This window comes from Bos indicus, chromosome 17 (genome assembly GCF_029378745.1).
Source record: "Bos indicus isolate NIAB-ARS_2022 breed Sahiwal x Tharparkar chromosome 17, NIAB-ARS_B.indTharparkar_mat_pri_1.0, whole genome shotgun sequence".
Taxonomy (NCBI): Eukaryota; Metazoa; Chordata; class Mammalia; order Artiodactyla; family Bovidae; genus Bos; species Bos indicus.
This window is the reverse complement of record NC_091776.1, coordinates 45356522-45377480: the sequence shown is the minus strand read 5'-3', so window position 1 is coordinate 45377480 and position 20959 is coordinate 45356522. Positions and strand designations below refer to the sequence as shown.

At 46.5% G+C, this 20959-nt stretch overlaps 1 protein-coding gene across 7 annotated transcripts in view; it reads left to right on the top strand.

The window, feature by feature from the left end:
* Window positions 1-18197, top strand: part of SFSWAP (splicing factor SWAP) — an 81062-nt gene extending 62865 nt beyond the window's left edge. For 3 of the 7 annotated variants that reach the window (XM_070769332.1, XM_070769336.1, XM_070769335.1), the window contains 5 exons: window positions 2759-2914; window positions 4156-4281; window positions 16039-16194; window positions 17476-17548; window positions 17881-18197. In XM_070769332.1, the coding sequence (XP_070625433.1) occupies window positions 2759-2914; window positions 4156-4281; window positions 16039-16194; window positions 17476-17548; window positions 17881-17946 (577 nt within the window). In that variant the 3' untranslated portion in view covers window positions 17947-18197. Of the gene's footprint in view, window positions 1-817; window positions 926-2758; window positions 2915-4155; window positions 4282-16038; window positions 16195-17475; window positions 17549-17880 lie in introns of those variants that run through there. The other 4 variants (XM_070769331.1, XM_070769333.1, XR_011561132.1 and 1 more) reach the window with 4 other exon arrangements.
* The last annotated feature ends 2762 nt before the right edge of the window (window positions 18198-20959 follow it).

The following is a 20959-nucleotide window of genomic DNA, read 5'->3' as shown; positions in this document are numbered from 1 at the left end:
AGCTGAGTATTCTCATAATTCTCAAACTTTTAAAAAAATCTTAGTAGTATCTATGAGGAAAGAAATGGCGACCCACTCCAGTATTCTTGCCTGGAGAATTCCATTGACAAAAGAGCCTGGCAGGCTACAGTCCATGGGGTTCCAAAGAGTCGGACATAACTAAGCGACTAAGACACACACACAGAGTAATATCTATGTGATACTTTCAGTTAATTTTAGTTAAATCAGCTGACTTTAGTTAAATCAGCAGATCTTTGGTGTTTGATTTTACAGCTTAAATAAAGTATCAAGGCAAAGTGCAACTTTATTATAAATTGTTTTTTAAAAATACTATTAGAAAACAAAACCTTCAAAGTATTTGTCCAGGAAGTTTTGCCTTGAAAGCTTGTATGTGACAGTGATGCTGCTTGAAATCAGACCACCTCTGAACTCAGGGCGCTGAAGTGGGTTTCAGGTCTGGTTGGATGTATGGAGGAGCCCACCTGTCCTGTGGTTGGTCTCTGGGTCCCAGCGACATAAGTACCTTCACCAAGTAGGATCCTGCCTCAGCTTTTATTTCTGAGAAGAGTGAGTTTTATCTGATAAAACTATATATTTTTCTAAGCTGGTTATAGACCTGCTTTCTTAATCCAAGCTCACATTAATAATTTCTAGGGACCCAACTGAATTTCGAATACAGCAGTTATGAAATGAGGGAGGTTGGTGTTCTTGGTAATATGAATTGTTTGAAATGTAAAAGAAAAAAATTAAATTTTAACCAAAATATTGAGGTTGCTAATGATAACTATCATAATTATTTCTTTAACTGTCTTTTCAGATAGAATAACCCATTACAGACATAATGTCTACATAGGATATATCAGACTGTTTCTTGGGCCTGACACAATTTAATCGATTGTTTTAAAAAGACTACTGCCAGCTTCAAGTAAAATGACTTTTGTTAATATTTCTGCTTGGGGTAGGATGCTACAGTTGAAATATATTTTCTTTTGTATATTAAATTACTAAAGTCCTATGTAAAATGTAGAAAGTTAAGATTAAAAAGCTTTACTATCATAAGTAATTTTTATGTTAATATATTAATGCTTGTGTGGTTGAAGTCCCATTTATCAAGTATGTCTAAATTACTGATGACTCGGGCTCTCCAAAGGTGAATTAGTCATAGAAAAATCTTTAGTTTTGGAAATCAGTCTGTTGCTTCTCAGAAAGCACAGTGATTACCGCAAGGCAGTATTTAGTGTCTTTTAAATCAACATTGATTAAAGTATAAGACTTCTTTCTCTGTTGTTTTCTGCTTTTATATCACATTAGGTTTTATATCTTAATGGGATAAAGATGTATTCATGCAATTTACTGCCTAAAATTAAAATCCAGTTTTAATAGTTTAGGTATTTTAAAACTAAACTCAATGAGACTAAAGCTTGAAATTCAATTTATTTGTAAAGCTTTTAATAAGATCACCTGTGGTGTCATTTCATTGGTTAGTTTGTGTCTAAGGGGAGGTTTCTAGGTAGAACTCTGCACCCCCACATTTTGGGGTGTTCTCTGTGGAGGATAATGGGCCCTTGTGTCACTTCCTGAAGTAAAGTTCCCTCAGGGCTTTCACTCAAGGAGAGGCTGGAGGTTAACGTGGCTTTTGTAACAGTTACATTTAATGTTCAAAAAGAACTCAGGTGGGCCAAATTGGGGTCATATTTTAGTTTGAAATTTGTAATTCCTCACTTCTTCCACTGATAAACTGCATATCTAGTCAGTGAGTGAGTGGTTTATCTCCTGATCCTGATCTTTGAAGGAACGTGGGACACTGATGTTCCCACGAGGAGACAGTTCACATGCTGGTTTCCAGGAAGTGAGTCGTAACCCCAGACAGAGCCACAGCCATTGATAATAGTGTTGGGGAGAAAAGCTGTGGAGACACTAGCCCCTCAAGAGAGGAGGAAGGATTTGTGAGTGAAGTTGGGTCCACAGTTCAAAAGTTAAAAGAAGTAAAACCTGGGATCCTCTTGGTTATTCAAGCCAGTTGGTGCCGGATCCTTGCTGCCAGGGCACCAGTGACACTCGTTGGGTTCCATGAGGACCTGTGAGCAGTGAAGTAACAGGAATGGAGAAGTGGGTCGCAGATGTGGTTAAACACTGGTAGAAGCAGCTATTTATAAATATCTCATCATTCAGACAAAAGGTTTCCTTATGCTTTTATTTGACAACAAACTGTTATTATTATTTAAGAAAAAAATATCCAAGTTGCATTATGCTTGAAGTTTTTTGAATTCAGACTATTGCATCTCTATAAGAAGGCCTCTGGTCACGTTATACAGATGATTTAAGGAAAGAATGGAATTCCTGTTTCTTGAACTGTGTCGTGGTAGCAATATTAAGAGCCTACTTAATAGAATAAAAACATTAGAGCTTCTTTAATCAAAATAAAACCCAAGTGTTATCTGGCATAGCTCATGGCCCATAATTCTGAGATGGGCTTTTTTCCCAGATAACTTGAAATCTACTGGTAACAGCCTCTTCACTTTAAAGAAATCTAATACTCATAGCCACCGCTAAATGGTATTGTATTTCAAAGTTACGAATTTGCAAACATTAAAAACTAATCCATTTTCCTGATTATTGAGTTTATTGTAGAATTCTGCGTCTGAGCGTTCCATAGGTGCGATAGTTTTGATTAAGCAGAGCCCTTTTTCAGGGTTCTAGTGCTGCCCAGCTCAGCACATTTTATTCTGAATGTGAAGTGTGTACCTCCATATCACAGACCCACAGCCTCCCCAGGGACGCTGAGCACGGAGCCTTGTCAGAGCAGCTCGGCAGTGGCAGCAGCAGCAGAGCGGGACAGTTATCAGGCAGCTTCGACCACGAGCAGATTTGCCTCCTGGAGCTCTTTTGAGGGGAAACCTGGTAAAATGTCAAGGTGTCTGACTGACCTCACCTTTGTAATCTGTTACTTAAATCTTAGGAAAGGTCTGGAAAATCAAAACCGCTGTATAAGCTGAGAAGCAGTTGTGTGGGAGGAGCCCCAGAGTCGAGGGGAGTTGATCCCGGAGCAGGTTCATTCTGTGGTTGTGGTGTTTTTTCAGGAATGACTCAGGGTTTTCTCCATGACACAGAGGGTGGAATGTGATTACAGGCTGATCTTTGCAACAACCATGTGTGTTGTTTGGGAGGTTTGGTTGTAACTGGAATGATTCAGTGTAGAATATTTTTAGATGACAAAAATCAAAACATCTCTTCTTTACATTGGTTTTGAGTGTGTTGTCATAGAAACAGAACAGAAATAAATTGTTTTGGTTTTGGGGGGTTTTTTTTGTTTGTTTGTTTTTTTGCTCAGATATCTGCTTATTTCAGATTTCCCCAAAATAGTATTTTCACTGAATGGACAAAAAACTTAAATAAGAGTCCTAACCCTATTATTAAAGGTCTCTTCTTAAGGACCTGACCCCACAGGTGAGGGTCTGGAGTTGGAGCTCTATGTGCTGGTGTCTGTGGGACACTGCATGAATAGAATAGTCCTTTTCCAGGCACAGGAAAGGGGAGAGTAAAACATTAGAAATCTCAGAAACAAATGATTTAGCCAAAATTTTCGCGGGAATGGCATGGTCTGAATTGGATTGAAGGTTTAGGCTTCCTGCCAGTGGGCCTGCAGCCTGTTCTTCATGCTAAGAGCCCATAAGATGAGTGCACACAGGAGAAATTTCAAGTCACCTTCTAACTTTATTCTTTTTAGTTTCTTCCTCTTGCCAGTATTCAGAACAAGTAGAAAAACTCACTAGAGTCTCAATGCCTTTCCATCCCTAATTTTGATAGAAATATCAGTGAGCTGAACTTTTTAGGGCAAAGGCAAGAGGGAGGAAGAGCAGCAGCAGGCCCGCGTCCACCAAGACCTGCAGGGAGACGCCCAGGCGGGGAGCTGGCCGCTGCCGGCCAAGAGCACATGGCTCCAGCCTCAGCATTAGTTGTGCCCCGGTTAGAAGTTTAGCACTGGCGTGACAAGCACTCTGCCCCTGAGCCTGGATCCCATTCTGGGTCGGCAAGAGTAGGGAGGTTGGGGGCGGGCCTCAGAGGACAGGCCAGGGCTGGCCGCCACCTCAGTGGTGGAGGTGCTCCCCTGCCCCCACACACAGAGAACTGAAAGGCCCGCCTTCCTCTGCCCAGGTCCCGGTCCCGGTCCCCTCGGAGACGAGCGCACTCCCCCGAGAGACGACGGGAGGACAGGAGTGTCCCCACCGCCTACCGGATGAGTAACAGCCCTGGAGTCAGCAGGAAGCGGACCCGGTCCAGGTAGGCAACCAAGCTTTCGCAGACGTGGGACCTGTACTGGGAAGGTGGGGCTTCCACATCCACAGCACAGAGCTGTCGGGAACCAGGGAAGCAGTTACTTTGACTGATCCTGAGTCATCCTGGCAGCGTTTCCACTGCTCTGGAACTCTCACAGGCAGAGGGGAACTTGCCATGCTAGAGCCAGGGACCATCTGTCTTTGCAGTGGGTCATGGGGTCTCCATTTTCCCCAAGTCTAGGTGCTCCTCTGGACCCCCCACACACAGCACCTTATCCTCTACCTGTCGAGAAGGGAAAGGACAGTAGGGATGAGTGTCAAGGAAAATCAGAAGTTCAAGTCTCAAGTAGGTCCCTGCTGCTCAGGACCAGGCCCCAGCTTCGGCTCCCAGGAGTGGGCCTGAGAGCAGGGACAGGGTCCGTCCTCTGACCCCTTGACCACTGGAAGAGACCTGTCGAGGAGGGTGAGAGAGCCAGGTTCCCACATCACCGCCGCCCCTGGTCTGGGCCTCTGACACTCAGCAAGCCAGGGCCCCCGCTCTCGCTCCCTGGGAGAGAGCTCTAGGGCTGACCTCTGCCACCAGAGGCCCCAGTACCACCACTGACTTGAGAAGACACAGAATCCAAGCCAGGAGCAGGGCTGGTGGCTGGTGGACCAGTGGGCGTTTCCCTCTCAGCTAAGCATTGCCATCTGGAGACCATCCCGTCCATTGTGGGAGGTGCCACCTGAATACTTTAAGTCACTTGGCTTCTGTATTTCCATTTGCCCCAGAAATGAGGCTTGTTGTTTTTTGTGCCCTGGCTCTGGAATTAAGCAGGCCCCAGCTGTTGTAGGTGGACAGGAGTATTGCTGTCCCAGCGACTGAGGCATCCAGAAACAGGCAGGATGCCATTGTTGCCCATCGTAGTCTCAGATTGCATGAGACTATGCTGCTTAGTGTTTGTGTGTGTCAGGACATCCAGAGTTCCAGAACCTTCTGGAGCCTTCCAGAGGACAGATCTGAATTTCAGGTGTCTGCCATTCTTGGGCAAATGAACCCAACCATCACCCAAACCTGCCTCAGAGGCCCGCCTCCATCAGCACTGCCCTTAACAGGAAGAGTTCTAAAAGGCATTGCTAGCCAAATAATGTTCCTGCAGTCTGGCTAGTTATGTGATCATTCCATTAAATGATAAAATGTCATCTCATTTTCTTAAAACAGTAAAAACAGAAAAATCAGAAAAGAGCTGTGAAGCTAATATATTTCAGCAAAGGCTTCATGTACAGACTCATTCCGTCTGTTTATAAATTTCATTTTGTGCCTTAGAAATCCCTCACTAAGCGTACGTGACTGTTCCAGGATAACATGATGAAAAGTGAAGTCCATTTTAAATTTTATTCCTTATTCAAGTAATTGACATTTGAAATTTATCATCACCCTTGGTATATGTAAAGGGCATGGTCTAAAATTAATTCCTTGTAGCCGAAAATCTCTCCTAACAGAAGAGTTCTTGCTTTACCCTCAAAATTAGCCATTGCATTAAAAGAGCTATCACTTGAGACTATGGTAATTATATTAGGATTCATCAGAGCTTGTGTTATCATCGGAACTTTAAGTCAGACAAAAGAAGTCAAGATTCATCCCACTACAGGGCCCAGCTGCCCTGCCCTGGTGGATGGGATTAATCCTGTGACCTGACTCTGAGGGGCTGTGGGCAGTGGTGGATTCAGGGGGAACCCAGAAGAGTTGAACATGTGCATGATTACTGGTCAATTTCATGGTGGTGATTATAAACTGAGTTGTCTCCCAGTTCAGTTCAGTCACTCAGTCACGTCTGACTCTTTGCAACCCCATGAACTGTAGCACACCAGGCTTCCCTGTCCATCACCGACTCCTGGACCTTGCTAAAACTCACGTCCATCGAGTTGGTGATGCTATCCAACCATCTCATTCTCTGTCATCCCCTTCTCCTCCTGCCTTCAATCTTTCCCAGCATCAGGGTCTTTTCTAATGAGTCAGTTCTTCTCATCAGGTGGCCAAAGTATTGAAGCTTCAGCATCAGTCCTTCCAATGAATATTCAGGACTGATTTGCTTTAGGATGGACTGGTTTGATCTCCTTGCAGTCCAAGGGACTCTGAAGAGTCTTCTCCAACACCACAGTTCAAAAGCATCAATTCTTTGGCACTCAGCTTTCTTGATCGTCCAACTCTCACATCCATACATGACTACTGGAAAAACCATAGCTGTGACTAGACAGACCTTTGTCAGCAAAGTAATGTCTCTGCTTTTTAATCTATCTAGGTTTGTCATCACCTCATGGCAAATAGATGGGGAAACAATGGAAACAGTGACAGACTTTCTTTTCCTGGGCTCCTGAATCACTGCAGATAGTGACTGCAGCCATGAAATTAAAAGACGCTTGCTCCTTAGAAGAAAAGCTATGAGAAACCTAGAGTTGTCTCTAGGTCCAGAATATGTTTTTTTAGAGGGCAAGTTATATAAACCCAACAGTCAGGCTGTTCCCTCTGTCCTTCTACTCAGAGTAGCTGCTGGGGCGGAGAAGGGGGTCTCTGCTTCAGTACAGCAGCAGGTAGCTAATTATGCACCAAGTCAGGGCGACTAATCCCATCAGGTCCCCCAACTGAGGGGAAAGTGCCTCCTCCCAGATTTGAAGGATTATTCCTACAAGCTGATCATTGAATGCAATGCTTCTTTCGCTGACTTTTTTTTTTTTAATTTTAACTTACTAGAAAGTTTTTAATTTACTTAGAAATAGTACAGTGAACAGCCATCTGCGTGAAGCTTGTAGCTCAATTCACTGTTAATGTTTTTCCCACATTTGCTTTCCTCTCTCTCTCTCTCCCTCCCTCCCACCTTTCTATGTATGTATTTCATGACTTACACGAGTCCAGGCCAGTCCAGGTCATTGAAGACCCCACACTCTGGGTTTGTCTTACTTTGTCCTCTTGGCTGTGTTGCTGTTAAGTATCTGCGGCAAGAGTACTGTATACTGTATAAATGCTGCCGTGTGACTTCCCATGGTATCACACAGATGCACACGTGTCCCTTTGCCCCGTTACTAGTGACTCTGAGTTTGATGGCTTGGTTAAGGTTGCACTTGCTTTTGCCTTTTCCTCTTTGAACTGGCAGGTAGTCTGTGGGCGGCGCTGCACAGTGTGAATGTCTGCTGCCATCGACTTTCTCCTCATTTTTTCTCTAAAGACACCCCACCCTTTGTTTAGTATCATTGTGGATTTGGGGTTTGGGGAATTTGTTTTATATTGGTTGCATAATAATCCATTGCCATTATATTCCATTTGATGGTGACATCGTCTCACATTTGACCCCGTTGTTCCTTGAGCACTTTGTCACTTTTGACCCAAGATACTCTAGGTTTAGCTGTTGCTTCCCCTACCTCGGACCTGGGGTCAGTCATTTCTCCTAGGAATCATGGTTCCTTTTAGTGAGTGTTTAGAAATCTAAATTTGGGTAGAGTGAATATTTTTTAAAGTAAAATTCATGAAAATGTTTAGCCAAATCATATTACCATATACTCCAACAGGAAGTCCCCGTTACTTTATAACAGTAAATAGTTAGTGATTGATTGGGGAGGGGGTGGTTAGCATTGAATTCCTCCAGCTCATCACTGCTCTGAACACATCAGTAAATGTTTATCAAGTAAGTGGGAATATACTGCTGTTCTACAGTTCTTACATCATACATGCTGCTGCTGCTAAGTCACTTCAGTCATGTCCGACTCTGTGCAACCCCATAGACGGCAGCCCACCAGGCCCCGCCGTCCCTGGGATTCTCCAGGCAAGAAGACTGGAGTGGGTTACATCATACATGAGATGTTATTAATTCATTGTAGACTATGACTGTTAAAGGTTGTAGAGCAACCAGTTAAGAAAGGCTAAAAATCTAATAGAGACTGTTAAAGAGAACATTAAAATGCTTTATTAATGCAAAAGAAAGCAGAAAAGTGGGGAGGGGAAGGGAAAAGAACAAATAGACAACTGGAAGGCAAAAGAGATTGTTAACACCATCTGTACAAATAATTACATTAAATGTAAGTAGACTAAAAGCTCTAGTTAAAAGGCAGAAATTCAGACTACATTAAAGTGCAAAACCTAATACTAAGCTGCTTAAGGGACACCTGAAATACACAAAGACTGTGAAATCTAAAAGACTGAAAAAAGATACACCATACAGGGCTAATAAGAAGAAAGGCAATATGGCTGTTTTAATAGAAGACCACATAGACTTGAAGCAGTGGTGCTAGAAATCAAGAAGGCCTTTTCATAATGATGAAGGGATCAGTTCTTCATGAGCACATAATGTTTTAAATGTGAGTGTTGAATAAAAGCTTTAAAATACTTGAAACAGAAACTGAAAGAATTAAAGGGAAAAAGGCAGGCAGTATAGCAGTACAGATGCAGCAAACGTGAGCAGAGCATCAACCACCTGAACACTACGCCCTGCAGTGAGGCACGCACTCGCATGGCGTGTGCGTCGTGGCGTGCTCGGGCCAGTCACCAAGCTAGACCATTCTCTGTACCACTGAATTAGTGCCAGTACGTTCACATAACACAGAGTGTGTCTTCCGACCACATGACTAAGTGTGTGTGTGTGCTAAGTTGCTCAGTCGTGTCCGACTCTGTGCAACCCCATGGACTGCAACCCGCCAGGCTCCTCTGTCCATGGGATTCTCCAGCCAAGAATACTGGATTGGGTTTCCATGTTCTCCTTCAGGGGATCTTCCCAACCCAGGGATTGAACCTGAGTCTCTTATGTCCCTGCATTGGCAGGCGGGTTCTTTACGACTAGCACCACCTAGGAAGGCCGACTTTAAGTATAAAAATCTGTAAAAGGATATCTGGAAAGATCCCAAATATTTGAAAATTAACATATTTGAAAATTACCCATAGGTCAAAGAAGAAATCACAAGAGAAAGTAGAAGATAGTTTGAAATGAATAATAATGAAAATGTGACACTCAAGTCTGTGGGGTGCAGTTGTGCTCAGAAAGAAGTTACTAGCTTTAAATGTTTATATTAAAAAAAGAGCAAAGTCTAAAAACAGTGATCTAATCTTCTGTCTTAAGCTAGAAAAAAGAAGAACAAATTAAACCAAAAGTAAGTAGAAGCAAGGAAGTAATAAAAGTAAGATCAGAAATCAACAAAACAGAAAACAGACTCACAGAGGAAAATAGTAAAACCAAATGATGGTTCTTTGAAAATGATTTTTTTAATTGATTAATCTGTTTTTAGATTGATCAAGAATGAAAGACCCAATAGATATTAAAAGAATAATAAGGAAATAAATACCATGCCAATAAACTTAACAATTTAGGTGAAATGGACAAATCTCCTTGAAAGAAACCAACTACAAACGGACAACAGAAGAAATGGAAAGTCTAAATAGTTCCATACCTGCTAAAGGGATTTCATTTATAATTTAAAACTTCCAAAAAACTCAGGCCCAGATGACTTCTATCAGTAGAGTCTAACAAACATTCAAGAAAAAGGAGAACACAGTATATTTATAGACACTTCGAAGGAAACAGGAGAACACTTCATGAGCCCACCCTGAAGCAGATGGCCACGTGTGTGCACATCTGTGTGGTGTGGAGTGTGTTTTGTCAGGGGGTGTAGATGTAGTCATGAACTAATATTCTCAGGAAAAGAAGTGCAAACATTCTTAACAAAATGTTAGCTGATTTGAGTGTAGCAGTTTACTAAAAGGATAATAACCAATACATCGGGACCAAATGGGATTTGTCTCAGAAGTGCAGAGTTCTTTAGCATTCAAAAACCAGTCGTTGTAATTCACAGTGTTGACAAAAAAATTGAAGAGAATCATATGACATCTCAATGGATGCAGAAAAAAGTATTTGACACAGTTGATCACCCATTCATTAAAAAGAAAAATGGAGGGGGGGGATATTTTTGGCAAAAGCAGGAATAGAAGGAAATCTTTTCCATCCAATTTTATTTTTTGCTGCACCCAGCAGCTTTTGGGAACTTAGTTCCCTAACCAGGGATTGAACCCTGGCCCTCGGCAGTGAAAAGGTGGTGTCCTAACCGCTGGACCACCAGGGAATTCCTGAAGGGCATCTTTGAAAAATCTGCAACTAACATCACACTTCCTAGTGCCTTCCTCTGAGATGAGAGACAAGGCCAGGGTGTCTGCTGTGTAATAGAATTCATAGCCATGACAGTAAGGCAAGAAAAAGAAATAGAAGGCATAAAGATTGCAAAGGAAAATGTAAAACTATCTTCTACGTAATTATGTAAATCTTAAGGAACCTCTTATTTCTGTATACTAGCATAAAACACGGAGAAGGCAATGGCACCCCACTTCAGTACTCTTGTCTGGAAAATCCCATGAACGGAGGAGCCTGTTGGCGTGCAATCCATAGGGTCGCTAAGAGTCGGACACAACTGAGCGACTTCACTTTCATGCATTGGAGAAAGAAATGGCAACCCACTCCAGTGTTCTTGCCTGAAGAATCCCAGGGATGGGGGAGCCTGGTGGGCTGCCATCCCTGGGATGCCACCTATGGGGTCGCACAGGGTCGGATGTGACTGAAGCAACTTAGCAGCAGCAGCATAAAACAATTAAAAAATGAAGTTAAAAGCAATACCATCCATAACAGTATCAGAAAAGCAAACTACATATGGATTAGTGTAAGGAAACATGTAAGATCTTTCTACAATGAAAAACCATAAAACATTTCAGAGAAAATGTTTAGGAAACTTAAAGAAATGGAGAGAAACTCCGTATTCATGGATTGGAAGGCTTGGTATTAGTCAGATGCTCTTCTCCACAAATTGATCTGTAGATCCAATACAGTCCCAATCAAAGCTCTCATGGGCTTCTTGTAGGTATTGGCAAACTGACTAGCAGTCAGAACAACCTTGAGGACTTCCCTGGTAGTCCAGTGGTTGAGAGTCCTGCCATTGCCAGAGTCACGGGTTCAACCCCTGGTCCAGGAAAATCCCACATGCCACAGAGCCACTAACCCCACGAGCCACAACTGCTGAAGCTCACGCTCTAGAGCCCACGCTCCACAAGAGAAGCCGCAAGCCTGCTCCTCAGCGAGAGAGCAGCCCCTGCTCGCCCAAGTGGAGAAAGGCCCGCGTGTAGCAACAAAGACCCGGCGCAGCCAAAAACAAAAGGAAATTAGAAAAGAAAGAAAAGAAAAAAACTTTGAAACTAAATTGGAGGACTTTTACTACTAATTCAAGACTTACTAGAAAGCTTCATCAATCAGACAGTATGTGCTGTACACCTTTAAGAGGTAAAGAGCCAAAATAGCACAGTGAGGAAAGTCTTTTCAACAAAATTTGCTTGAATAACTGGATACCAAAGTGGAAGAACAGTGACCTGTACCCCATATACCAAGTTTAACTTAAAATGTATCACAGACCTAAATGTGAAAACTGAAACCATTCTGTGTGTGTGTGTGTGTGTGTGTGTGTGTGTGTGTGTTTTTAAGAAAATAAGGAGAATACATTTAATGAAGTGCCAGAGAATCTTGAGGATATAGACAATTCCACCGTAAGAAGAAAAGATTATAAATTTGACTTCATTGAAATTAAAAATTTCATTCAAAAGGCACAGTTAAACTTCATTGACAGGCCCCAGATGGGGAGAAATATTTGCAGTGTGTATCTTTGACAAAGGCCTGTGTCAATACCGAAAAGACAACCCCATAGAAAAGGGGCAGACTGCCTGAAAGATGTTTCATGACAGAATATATTTAAGGGCCTCGTCTCCATCAGTGTGGAAGGACGTTGTTGTTGAGCTGTCAGGGAGAAAAACTACCATGGCTTCCAGTTCTCTGATGGGCGCTTGGATGCACAGCCTTCTGGTCAAGCATCTGCGACTTGATATTGCTGTAGCATTTACTGTGTGCCTGGGAGTTGAGTTTTTCTCTTAAGTTTGCTGTGGGTGAATCAGGAAAGAAGGCATACACGGTTTCCTACACAAATTGTGATTCCATAAAAGATCTGGAGGAGATGAGGAAGGCTGGTGTCTTTCAGAGTGCAGAGTGATTTGGGAATGTAAAGGATTTCTTTGGGTTGAGTTCCGTGGTAGTTAGTCACTTGATCTGTGTTCCTAAAGTATGAACCATGAATATCTGGGCTACGGAATAGTTTCTCTTGATAAATAAACAACTAATAAATACTGTGCATGAGAAAAAGAATATATTTAAATAGCCAGTGAAGATAGGGTATGAAAAGATGCTTAGCTTCATTAGTCATCTGTTAGTGAAATGCAGATTAAAACCACAATGCAGTGCTGTTTACACTGACAGGAATAGCTGGAAATAAGCAAGCCCGGTATTACGTAGTAAGTGTCGACAAGCGTGTGAGCAGCCGTAATCCTGAGACGTAGCTGCAAGGCGGGGGCAGGGTGGTACAGCACTTGGGAAACAGTTCGGCGGTTTCTTACAGAGTTCCGCATGTACTGCTCCAGGGCCCGACTCTGCTGGTCCCAGGTGTCCACTCCCCATAAACATTTGCCCGCAAATGCCCACTTGATTTGTAATTGCCAAAATTGGCAACAACTCAGGTATCGGTTAACAGGAGAAAGCCTAAACTGTATGAAGGCAGATTCATACAGTATATAATCAAAGTAGGAACCATTATAATCAACACATTCTTTTGCCAATGAGAAATAAGTTTGTCTCTTCTTATAGCATAAAAATCTGTGCTTCGGGATTCAACCAACTCTTGGAAAGCATTTTCTGCGTCCTGCTGGTTGCAGAAGCATGTTCCCTGCAAAAAGTTGTTGAGATGCTTGAAGAAGCAGTAATCACTTGGCAAGAGGTCAGGTGAATATGGCGGATGAGGCAGAACTTCGTAGCCCAGTTTGTTCAACTTCTGAAGCGCTGGTCACAGCGTGCGGCCGGGTGTAGTGCAGGTGAACTGGGCCCGTTCTGTTGACCAGTGCCGGCTGCAGGTGTTGCAGTTTTCAGTGCATCCCATCCATTTGCTGAGCATACTTCTCAGATGTCATGGTTTTCACCAGGATTCAAAAAGCTGTAGTGGATCAGACTAGCAGCAGACCACCAAACAGTGACTATGACTTTTTTTTTGGTGCAAGTTTGGCTTTGAGAAGTGCTTTGGAGCTTCTTCTTGGTCCAGCCACTGAGCTGGTTGTCGCCACTTGTTGTATAAAATCCACTTTTTGTGGCATGTCACAGTCCAATTAAGAAATGGTTCATTGTTGTTGTGTACAATAAGGGAAGATGACACTTCAAAAGGACAATTTTTTTTGACTTGCGGTCAGCTCATGAGACACCCATTTAACAAGCTTTATCACCTTTCCAATTTGCTTCAAATGCCAGAAGACTGTAGAATGGTCAACACTGAGTTCTTTGGCAGCTTCTCGGGTAGTTGTAAGAGGATCAGTGATCCTCTCAGTTGGTCGTTGCCAGCTTCCAACGGCCGCCCACTGCACTCCTCATCTTCAAGGCTCTCCTCTCCTTTGCAAAACTTCTTGAATTACCACTGCACTGTGCTTTGGTTAGCAGTTCCTGGGCTAAATGCATTGTTGATGTTGTGACTTGTCTCCGACGCTTTATGACCCATTTTGAACTCTAATAAGAAAATCGCTCAAATTTGCTCTTTATCTCACATCATTTCTAAAATAAATATAAATAGCAAGTAATAAGTCATTAGCAAAAAAAAACATAAAGCAAGAAATGTGTGTTAAAATGATGTATATAACAAAACTGCATTTTTTTAAGAATGTATTCCAGTGTCAAACAGCAAAGTTCAGCAGTGCAAAACTGCAATTACTTTTGCACCAACCTAATACATGCTAGAAATCAGAGCAGTGGGTCCTGTGAGGGAGGGGAAGGGGGTGCAGATGGCAGAGCATCAGTGGAAGAACCTTCTGGATGGTGGAATGTCCCTGATTGTGAGAGGTTTCTGGGTTTCACCATGTCTGCAACTTGGCCAGAATCAACAAATAGCACTTCAGACATTTGCATTTTGCTGGATGTAAAGCACACCTCAATTTAAAATAATACTATTAATAATTAGATTACTTAATTCCTTAAGCAAACACTTGGAAAGTTTTGTTATGAAGATCAAGTTGTAGTGATTTACAGGTCAGGATTGCTAACCTACCTTTATTTCATATCAGCAGCCCCAGGAGCTTAACTAGATTTGGGGTTGAGGTCACTTTTTTTTTTTTTTTTTAACCCTGCTTCCTTTGAAATCCTAGACATTTGTTTATAGACAAAAATTCACAAAAACCTCTGCAGTATAAGAAGTAGGCCTGTGGTATTATGCACTTTCCACCTCTGTGTCCAGCCCCAGGAACAGCCTCTTCTTTCTCGACCACTTCTCTTCATCCAGGCCTGCACAGAGGCCACCTCCCCACAGCCCAGCTCACTGGGGGACACTTCCCGCAGCTGAAGTCGTCAGGCTGTCACCACCCAGGGCCAGACCCTGGTGCTGTGGTTGAGGCAGAGCCAGAAAGCTGTGCCCTGCCAGACAGGAGGATCGGCTTGCTTCTCTGGCTCAGCAGTCTGCTACGCCAGGGGCCCATGGGAGCTGAACCGGGGCCTGGACTCAAGCACGAGCCCCCTCAGGTGCCTGGGGTGGCCCTGCCTGTACCCCACACTCTGCTACCAAGGCGGATAGGGGCACCAGGGAAATACCCTGGTGAGTGACAGGTCGGGTGGCAGGTGAAATGGTGAGAGGACGTGAGGACAGACCCTGGGGTGTCTGCAGGTTGGGGAGGGCCTGCAAGCTACCTGAGTCCTGAGGAGCCGGGAGGAGTCTGAGCTGTACAGGCGGTGACCTGGGGTGTCCGTGTTTAGAGCAATAAATATTTTCAGGGGTCACTATAGCACTGGGAGCCTGTCATCCACCCTCCAGCTGGCACCCTGCACAGTTTGGGCATCAGGCTCATGAAATTCATGGTGACCTGTGTCTGCAAAGAGTCTCCCAGAAATGCTTGGTCACAGCAAGAGGGCAGGCTGCGGAGGCCCCTGTGCTGTGTGCTGGGGTGGGCTTCTCAAGGACTGGCAACAGGTGGTCTTTGAGAGGAAGCCCAGAGGAGGGGCTCAGTGCCCGTGTGCACTTCCACGCTTTCACCATCTACACACGTTCCCTCTTTCTTCAGGCGTTTTAGGGGCACGAGAAGGAGGGTCACAGGGCAGAATGTAGCACGAGACCTTCGGGAAGCTCAAGGATGTCTTCTCTGGGCGGGGGAGGGTCTGGAAAGGGGAGATGGAGCTGGGGGCACATTTCTGACGTGGGATTGCAGGCCTTAGTGACTCGGAGCGTGTGGGCTAGTCAGCGAGACGTGGCCGTGGGGACCAGCGGGAGCACAGGCAGCCCCGGAGCACTGTCCACCTCAGGCCAGGACACACTGAGCTTTTGTGTTCGCAGAGCTTGGTTTTAATCATTTTCCATTTCTGGCTGGAAATTCCCGTTAAGTCAGCATAAATGAACAGGAAGCATAAACAGCACTCAGTTGCTTATCTTGGGTGTTTAAATGCAGATAAAGCGCTGAGTGTGTTATAAACCCACAGGCATCTGACTTCAGGACTTCTGTCTCAAAGGTGGTCTACATTTCACTTCTTGCATGGCTTTTATATTGTTAACACCCATCCAGGTTTCAAGTTAAATGTACATAGTTCTTAAAAAGAGTTAATGTGTATAGAAGGGGGATGTTGCCGAATTCTCCTGGAATACACCCAGCACTCCTTCAGAGCCAGCGCGGTGCCTTTGTCTAACACTGCTTTCCTTCCAGGAGCCCCCACGAGAAGAAGAAGAAGAGACGCTCACGGTCACGGACCAAGTCCAAGGCCGGATCTCAGCCAGCCTCCCCGAGCAAGCAGCCCGCGCGCCGCCACTCGGCCAGCATCTCTCCTGTGGAGAGCCGGGGCTCCAGCCAGGAGCGCTCCAGGTAGCCCCGCCGTGACCCGCCCCGACCTCTGGGCCGCGCAGGGCAGCTGAGACGGGACAGGCTCGCTGGCAAAGCCCCAGACCCCTGCTCCCACGCCCTCCTCTCTGTGTCACTTAGGCTCAAAATGAGCCTAAGGCGGACACAGAGGTCAGAGAACCTAGGCTGCCTCCTGCACCCCGCACCCTGGGCTGCCCCCACCCCCCACCCCCCACCCCCCGTGAGCAGGTGGGGGGCCTCCCCTCCCAGACCTGGGTGCGAGTCCTGGGGAAGCGCCTGCGTCAGATGTAATGTGGCAGCAGCCGTTCCCTGATGATGGCACCTCTGTCCTCACATGGGCCGTGTGAGGTGGGAGTCGCCCCCGCTGCAGAGCCTCTGTGACCACGGGAAGGGAGCAGGCACAGGAGTGCACGGTGACTGAGCCCCAGAACCCCTGTCAACCCACTGCTCATTCTGAGCCGGAGCAGACGGGTGAAACTTGCTGAGCACACAGGCTTCAGGGCCGTGGGAGTCCACACTGACCATCACAGTCTCCCCATGCCCACGAGGTGGCTCCCCAAGGACTGGCTGCCCTGGCTGCTGGGAGGTATCTGCCAGACAATACCACTTCATAAAGCCGCCCCCACCCATCCACCCAGAGGGGCACTGGGATCATGTCCCCTCCTGCTTGTAGACCCACTGTTTTCATGAATGTGAATTTTGGCCCATCTCCCCCAAAACTGGCGGGTGAGTGGCAGAGACAACAGCTCAGTTGCTGCTGCTACTGCTAAGTCGCTCAGTCGTGTCCGACTCTTAGCAACCTCATGGACTGCAGCCTACCAGGCTCCTCCGTCCGTGGGATTTTCCAGGCAAGAGTACTGGAGTGGGTTGCCATTGCCTTCTCCATAGCTCACTTGGGGTGAATCAAGAACTAAGCTGTGGCTTCTTCAAAGGTGAAACTGAGTACAGGCTCCATCATCACTTGTGTGTCACATCCATGCCCCCAAAAGTCCAAAAAATGGGCCGGAGGTGCCCACTCAGGTTATGGTCAGGTTCTGAATGCACGCCAGCTCTCTGTGCTGCCCTCCTTTTCTTCATCATTTTGTAAATGTGTCTTACATGATGTTTATATGAAAATATCTTTTGAGTTAGATTACATTTTATGAAATATTTCAAATTTCTGTTACATAAAATAGACAAGTAAAATACATACATTTATAAGGTTGCTTTATTTTTTAAAGATACTGGAAACAAAATGGCTTGAAGTATTTTTAAGCCCCCGATTTCTCTTTCTCTTTGCATTAGGGGAGTTTCTCAGGAAAAGGACGGTCAGATCTCCTCAGCCATCGTTTCTTCAGTGCAGAGCAAAATCACTCAGGTAAGGTGGGAATGGGTCTCTCTTCCCTCCCTTCTTTTTATGAAGGGGCTAGCCTTCACTTCCTTCTCCTCTCGTGGGTGCTGATGGGGGTCCTGGGCTGCTTGCCTGGAGGTCCCAGGGTGGCTGAGCCCTGAGCTTCCCTCTCCGGGCAGCCCTGCATCCTCCTTCCCGGGTGACCTGTGTGGTCGACTCCTGGGCCCTGAGCCTGTGATCCTACCTCGGGTCCCAGCAGCGGGGCTGGGACGGAGCCCTGCCCTGAGCACATCCACGGCCCCCAGCACGTTGCTCCCAGTCTCCTCTGTCTTCACCTCACCTTGTCTCTTCTCACACAGGACCTCATGGCCAAAGTAAGAGCGATGCTAGCAGCTTCCAAAAACATGCAGACCAGCGCCTCCTGAGACACAGGCCTCGGGCAACTGGGCGACTGGGCTCCCAAAGCCGGCAGAGCAGAGAGCCCCGACCTGCACAGACCATCCCCCCCGGGGCTCCTGGACAGTTGGCGGGTTTTGTAAATTACTTTTTGATGACATTTTCAGTTTAAGATTTTTGACCAGCAGTCTCTTACCTGTATATTTGTAAATAATATCATGTTTCTGTGAAAATGTATTATCAAATAAAATGGGAGGAAAACACCTTTTTTAGCTAGTAACTGTGGGCAGTTTCTTCCTTGTCTGGCTTGTGAGTTTTTTTACTGTTTGTCGTCTATCATTGGCCTCTAACACTTGTTACGTGGGCATCAGGGGACGTGGGGATGGCTGTTGGTTTTGCCAGTCTGACAACACCCCTACCAGGCATACAACCACCACTACCCCCGACCCCTGGCTCCTGCACCCCCGACTGTGGTCAGAGCTCAGCACTCCCTGCACCAGGGCGCAGGGCCACCGCCGTCTCCGCTCCCCGCAGAGCAGGAGAGGCAAGCAGCCTGCCTCTGCCAGGCAGGGCATCGCTGTATGGGTGGGTTCCTATCTTTAGCACCTGTGTCCTCCACGTTCGCTCAGATGGATGGTGCCGAACACAGCTATCCTTTCACTGAACCCTGCTCGCTTGGCCCGCATACCTCGTGTTTTCACCCCACTGTAGGCTTCGGCCACAGCCACGAGAGGCCACCTTGCTTGTGTCACGCGGGCCTTTCTCTGCAGAGGACCCACGGCCCCGGGTGTGCGCAGATGCCTGTGCCTTACTTAAAGTGCCAGCAGCGAGGGCCTGCTGTCTCTTGTCCATGGTTTGACCTTCATCCTCCCAGTAAGAAGGTTCCACACCGTTCACTCACACACCCCCCTGTGCCAAAGTCGGAATTCATCCTGGTTCTGCCAACTTTCCAGAACCAGAAAATGGATCCTTGAGATGTTCCTTCTCAGAAAGCAGACGCCTTTCCAGGGGTCTTGCTGAGGATGGTCAGGAAGAAAACGACACACCCCTGGGAAACGACTGTCCAAGGCCAGGTTGGAGGAGGACACGGCCGGGGCGCCGAGCCCGGGTGCGCGCAGAACTGAGGGCGCGGAGCCACTTCCCGCTGCGGCTGTGGTCCTGCTGCCCGTTGGACACGCATGCACGCCCGTGTCTCACACACCTGTCCCTGTGCATGGCAGTGGCGTGCTGTGCTTTGTGGAGTTCTGTACTTTGTCCTACGGGCTTGCCTTGTGACGGTGCCCTGTCAGCATTTAAGGCCCCACCTTGGCCACCACCATCCAGCAGACACAAGCCTGGTGCACAGACCCGGGGCTTGCACGTCGGGGCGTCCTCTTTTTTTCCTGCTGTCTGAACAGTCCCCGCATGACAGCCACACTGGACATCCTGGAACAGACATCACCTAAGCACACAGGTACCACGGAGTCTGCAGTGGAAGTCTCAGGGTACATACCCTTTTGATTTTGATGCAAATAATTGTCCTCCAGAAAGGGCTCTTTGCAGTCAAACATGAGTGTCTTTTCAGCATCCGCATCAAAGCAGTGTGACTCACACGTCACCTTGGCTGAATCAGAGAGATGAAAAGTTCTCACATTTTCATCTCGTTTCTTTAATTATGAGCAAGATTGAGCAACTTCTGTATTTATAAATCCCTTTGTATTTCTCCTCTGCAAACCAGCCCTGTGCTTTGGCTCTTTATTGCTATTGACTTGCTTATTGCACAATAAGCACCCCTTTCTGTATTATTTACTTTGTAAGTAATTTTCTCCCAATTTGTCACCTCTCTTTTATAGGTTTTTTTGAACCTGCAAAAATTGTTTTGTTTTTACATGGTCCTTCATTTTCTTCACAATATCTGGGTTCTGTGTCCTTAGACCTGTGGGCACCGACCGTGACTTCCATTCTGTCTGCTATTTGTACGCCTCTGTTGCTGGGTTCAGGGCCACTGTTTAGCTGTTCCACTGTGAAGGAACTGGGAGCATGAGCCAGACAAAGATTCTTGGCAAGAAAAGGATGACTTGGACCAACGCCAGCAGGACACCCACTGACAGCACTGTGGGGTGGGGTGTCCGTCGTGGGCCCGCATCCTCTGATGTCCAGAGTCATCCGTGAGGGCAGCTGCAGGAAAGCGCTGGCAGACGATGTCGGGGCTGGGGCTGGGGCCTTCGTCCAGGCGTCTGTCAGGCCCCGTCTAACACGTTGGACATTTCTGTTTGCAACCAAGTGCTCCGGGTAATGGCACGCAGCCTCGTCTAGAGGCTCCGGGAACATGGCAGGTGACATCGAGCTGTCAGGGGAGCATCGTGGTATGGTGAGGAAATACGGTCTTTACACAGATGTCCCCCAGACGACACCTGTCATGGACTCTCTGTCTGGGGTCCACGAGACTGGCAACCACCATCACCGCAGCGGGAACGGGAGGAGAGGCCCCGGTCCAGCACGGGTCTGGGCGGGAACCCCGCTGTGGTCTCCCTCACCGGCTCAGCTGCCCCCCGGTCGGAAGACCAGGCAGCCGCGGCAGCCCCCGGCCCCATCCCCTCGATGAACAGCACTCTCTCGCATCCTACAACTGAAAATGTCAGGATATCAAGCCAAAAAAACCTTTCTCTCCTCATCATGCATGTGCAATATGGATCCGGATCATCTCTAAGACTCTTAACATGCAGTAACATTGCTCAAAACACACTCCCACCTGTTGTCAGTAATGCTTTGTCTCAACATCCCTACAGCCCAGAGGTGGGTGTGGCTCAGGTCCGAAAGCCCTGCCCTCCACCCCCCACCCCCAGCCAGACCATTCCGCTCCCCTGACCCAGTGAGAGCTCAGGGCCCAGCCACTCTCGCCACATTCCCAGAAAGAAACAAGGCTGCTGGGGAAGGCGCTTCATCCAGGACAAGGGGCCAAGGGGAAGCGTGGGCGGGTGGGGCAGGGAGGCCGGACTGCTGCCGAGAAGACGTGGAAACTCAACCCCACAGCCAAACATCTCAATCCAGCAGGTGGTTTTC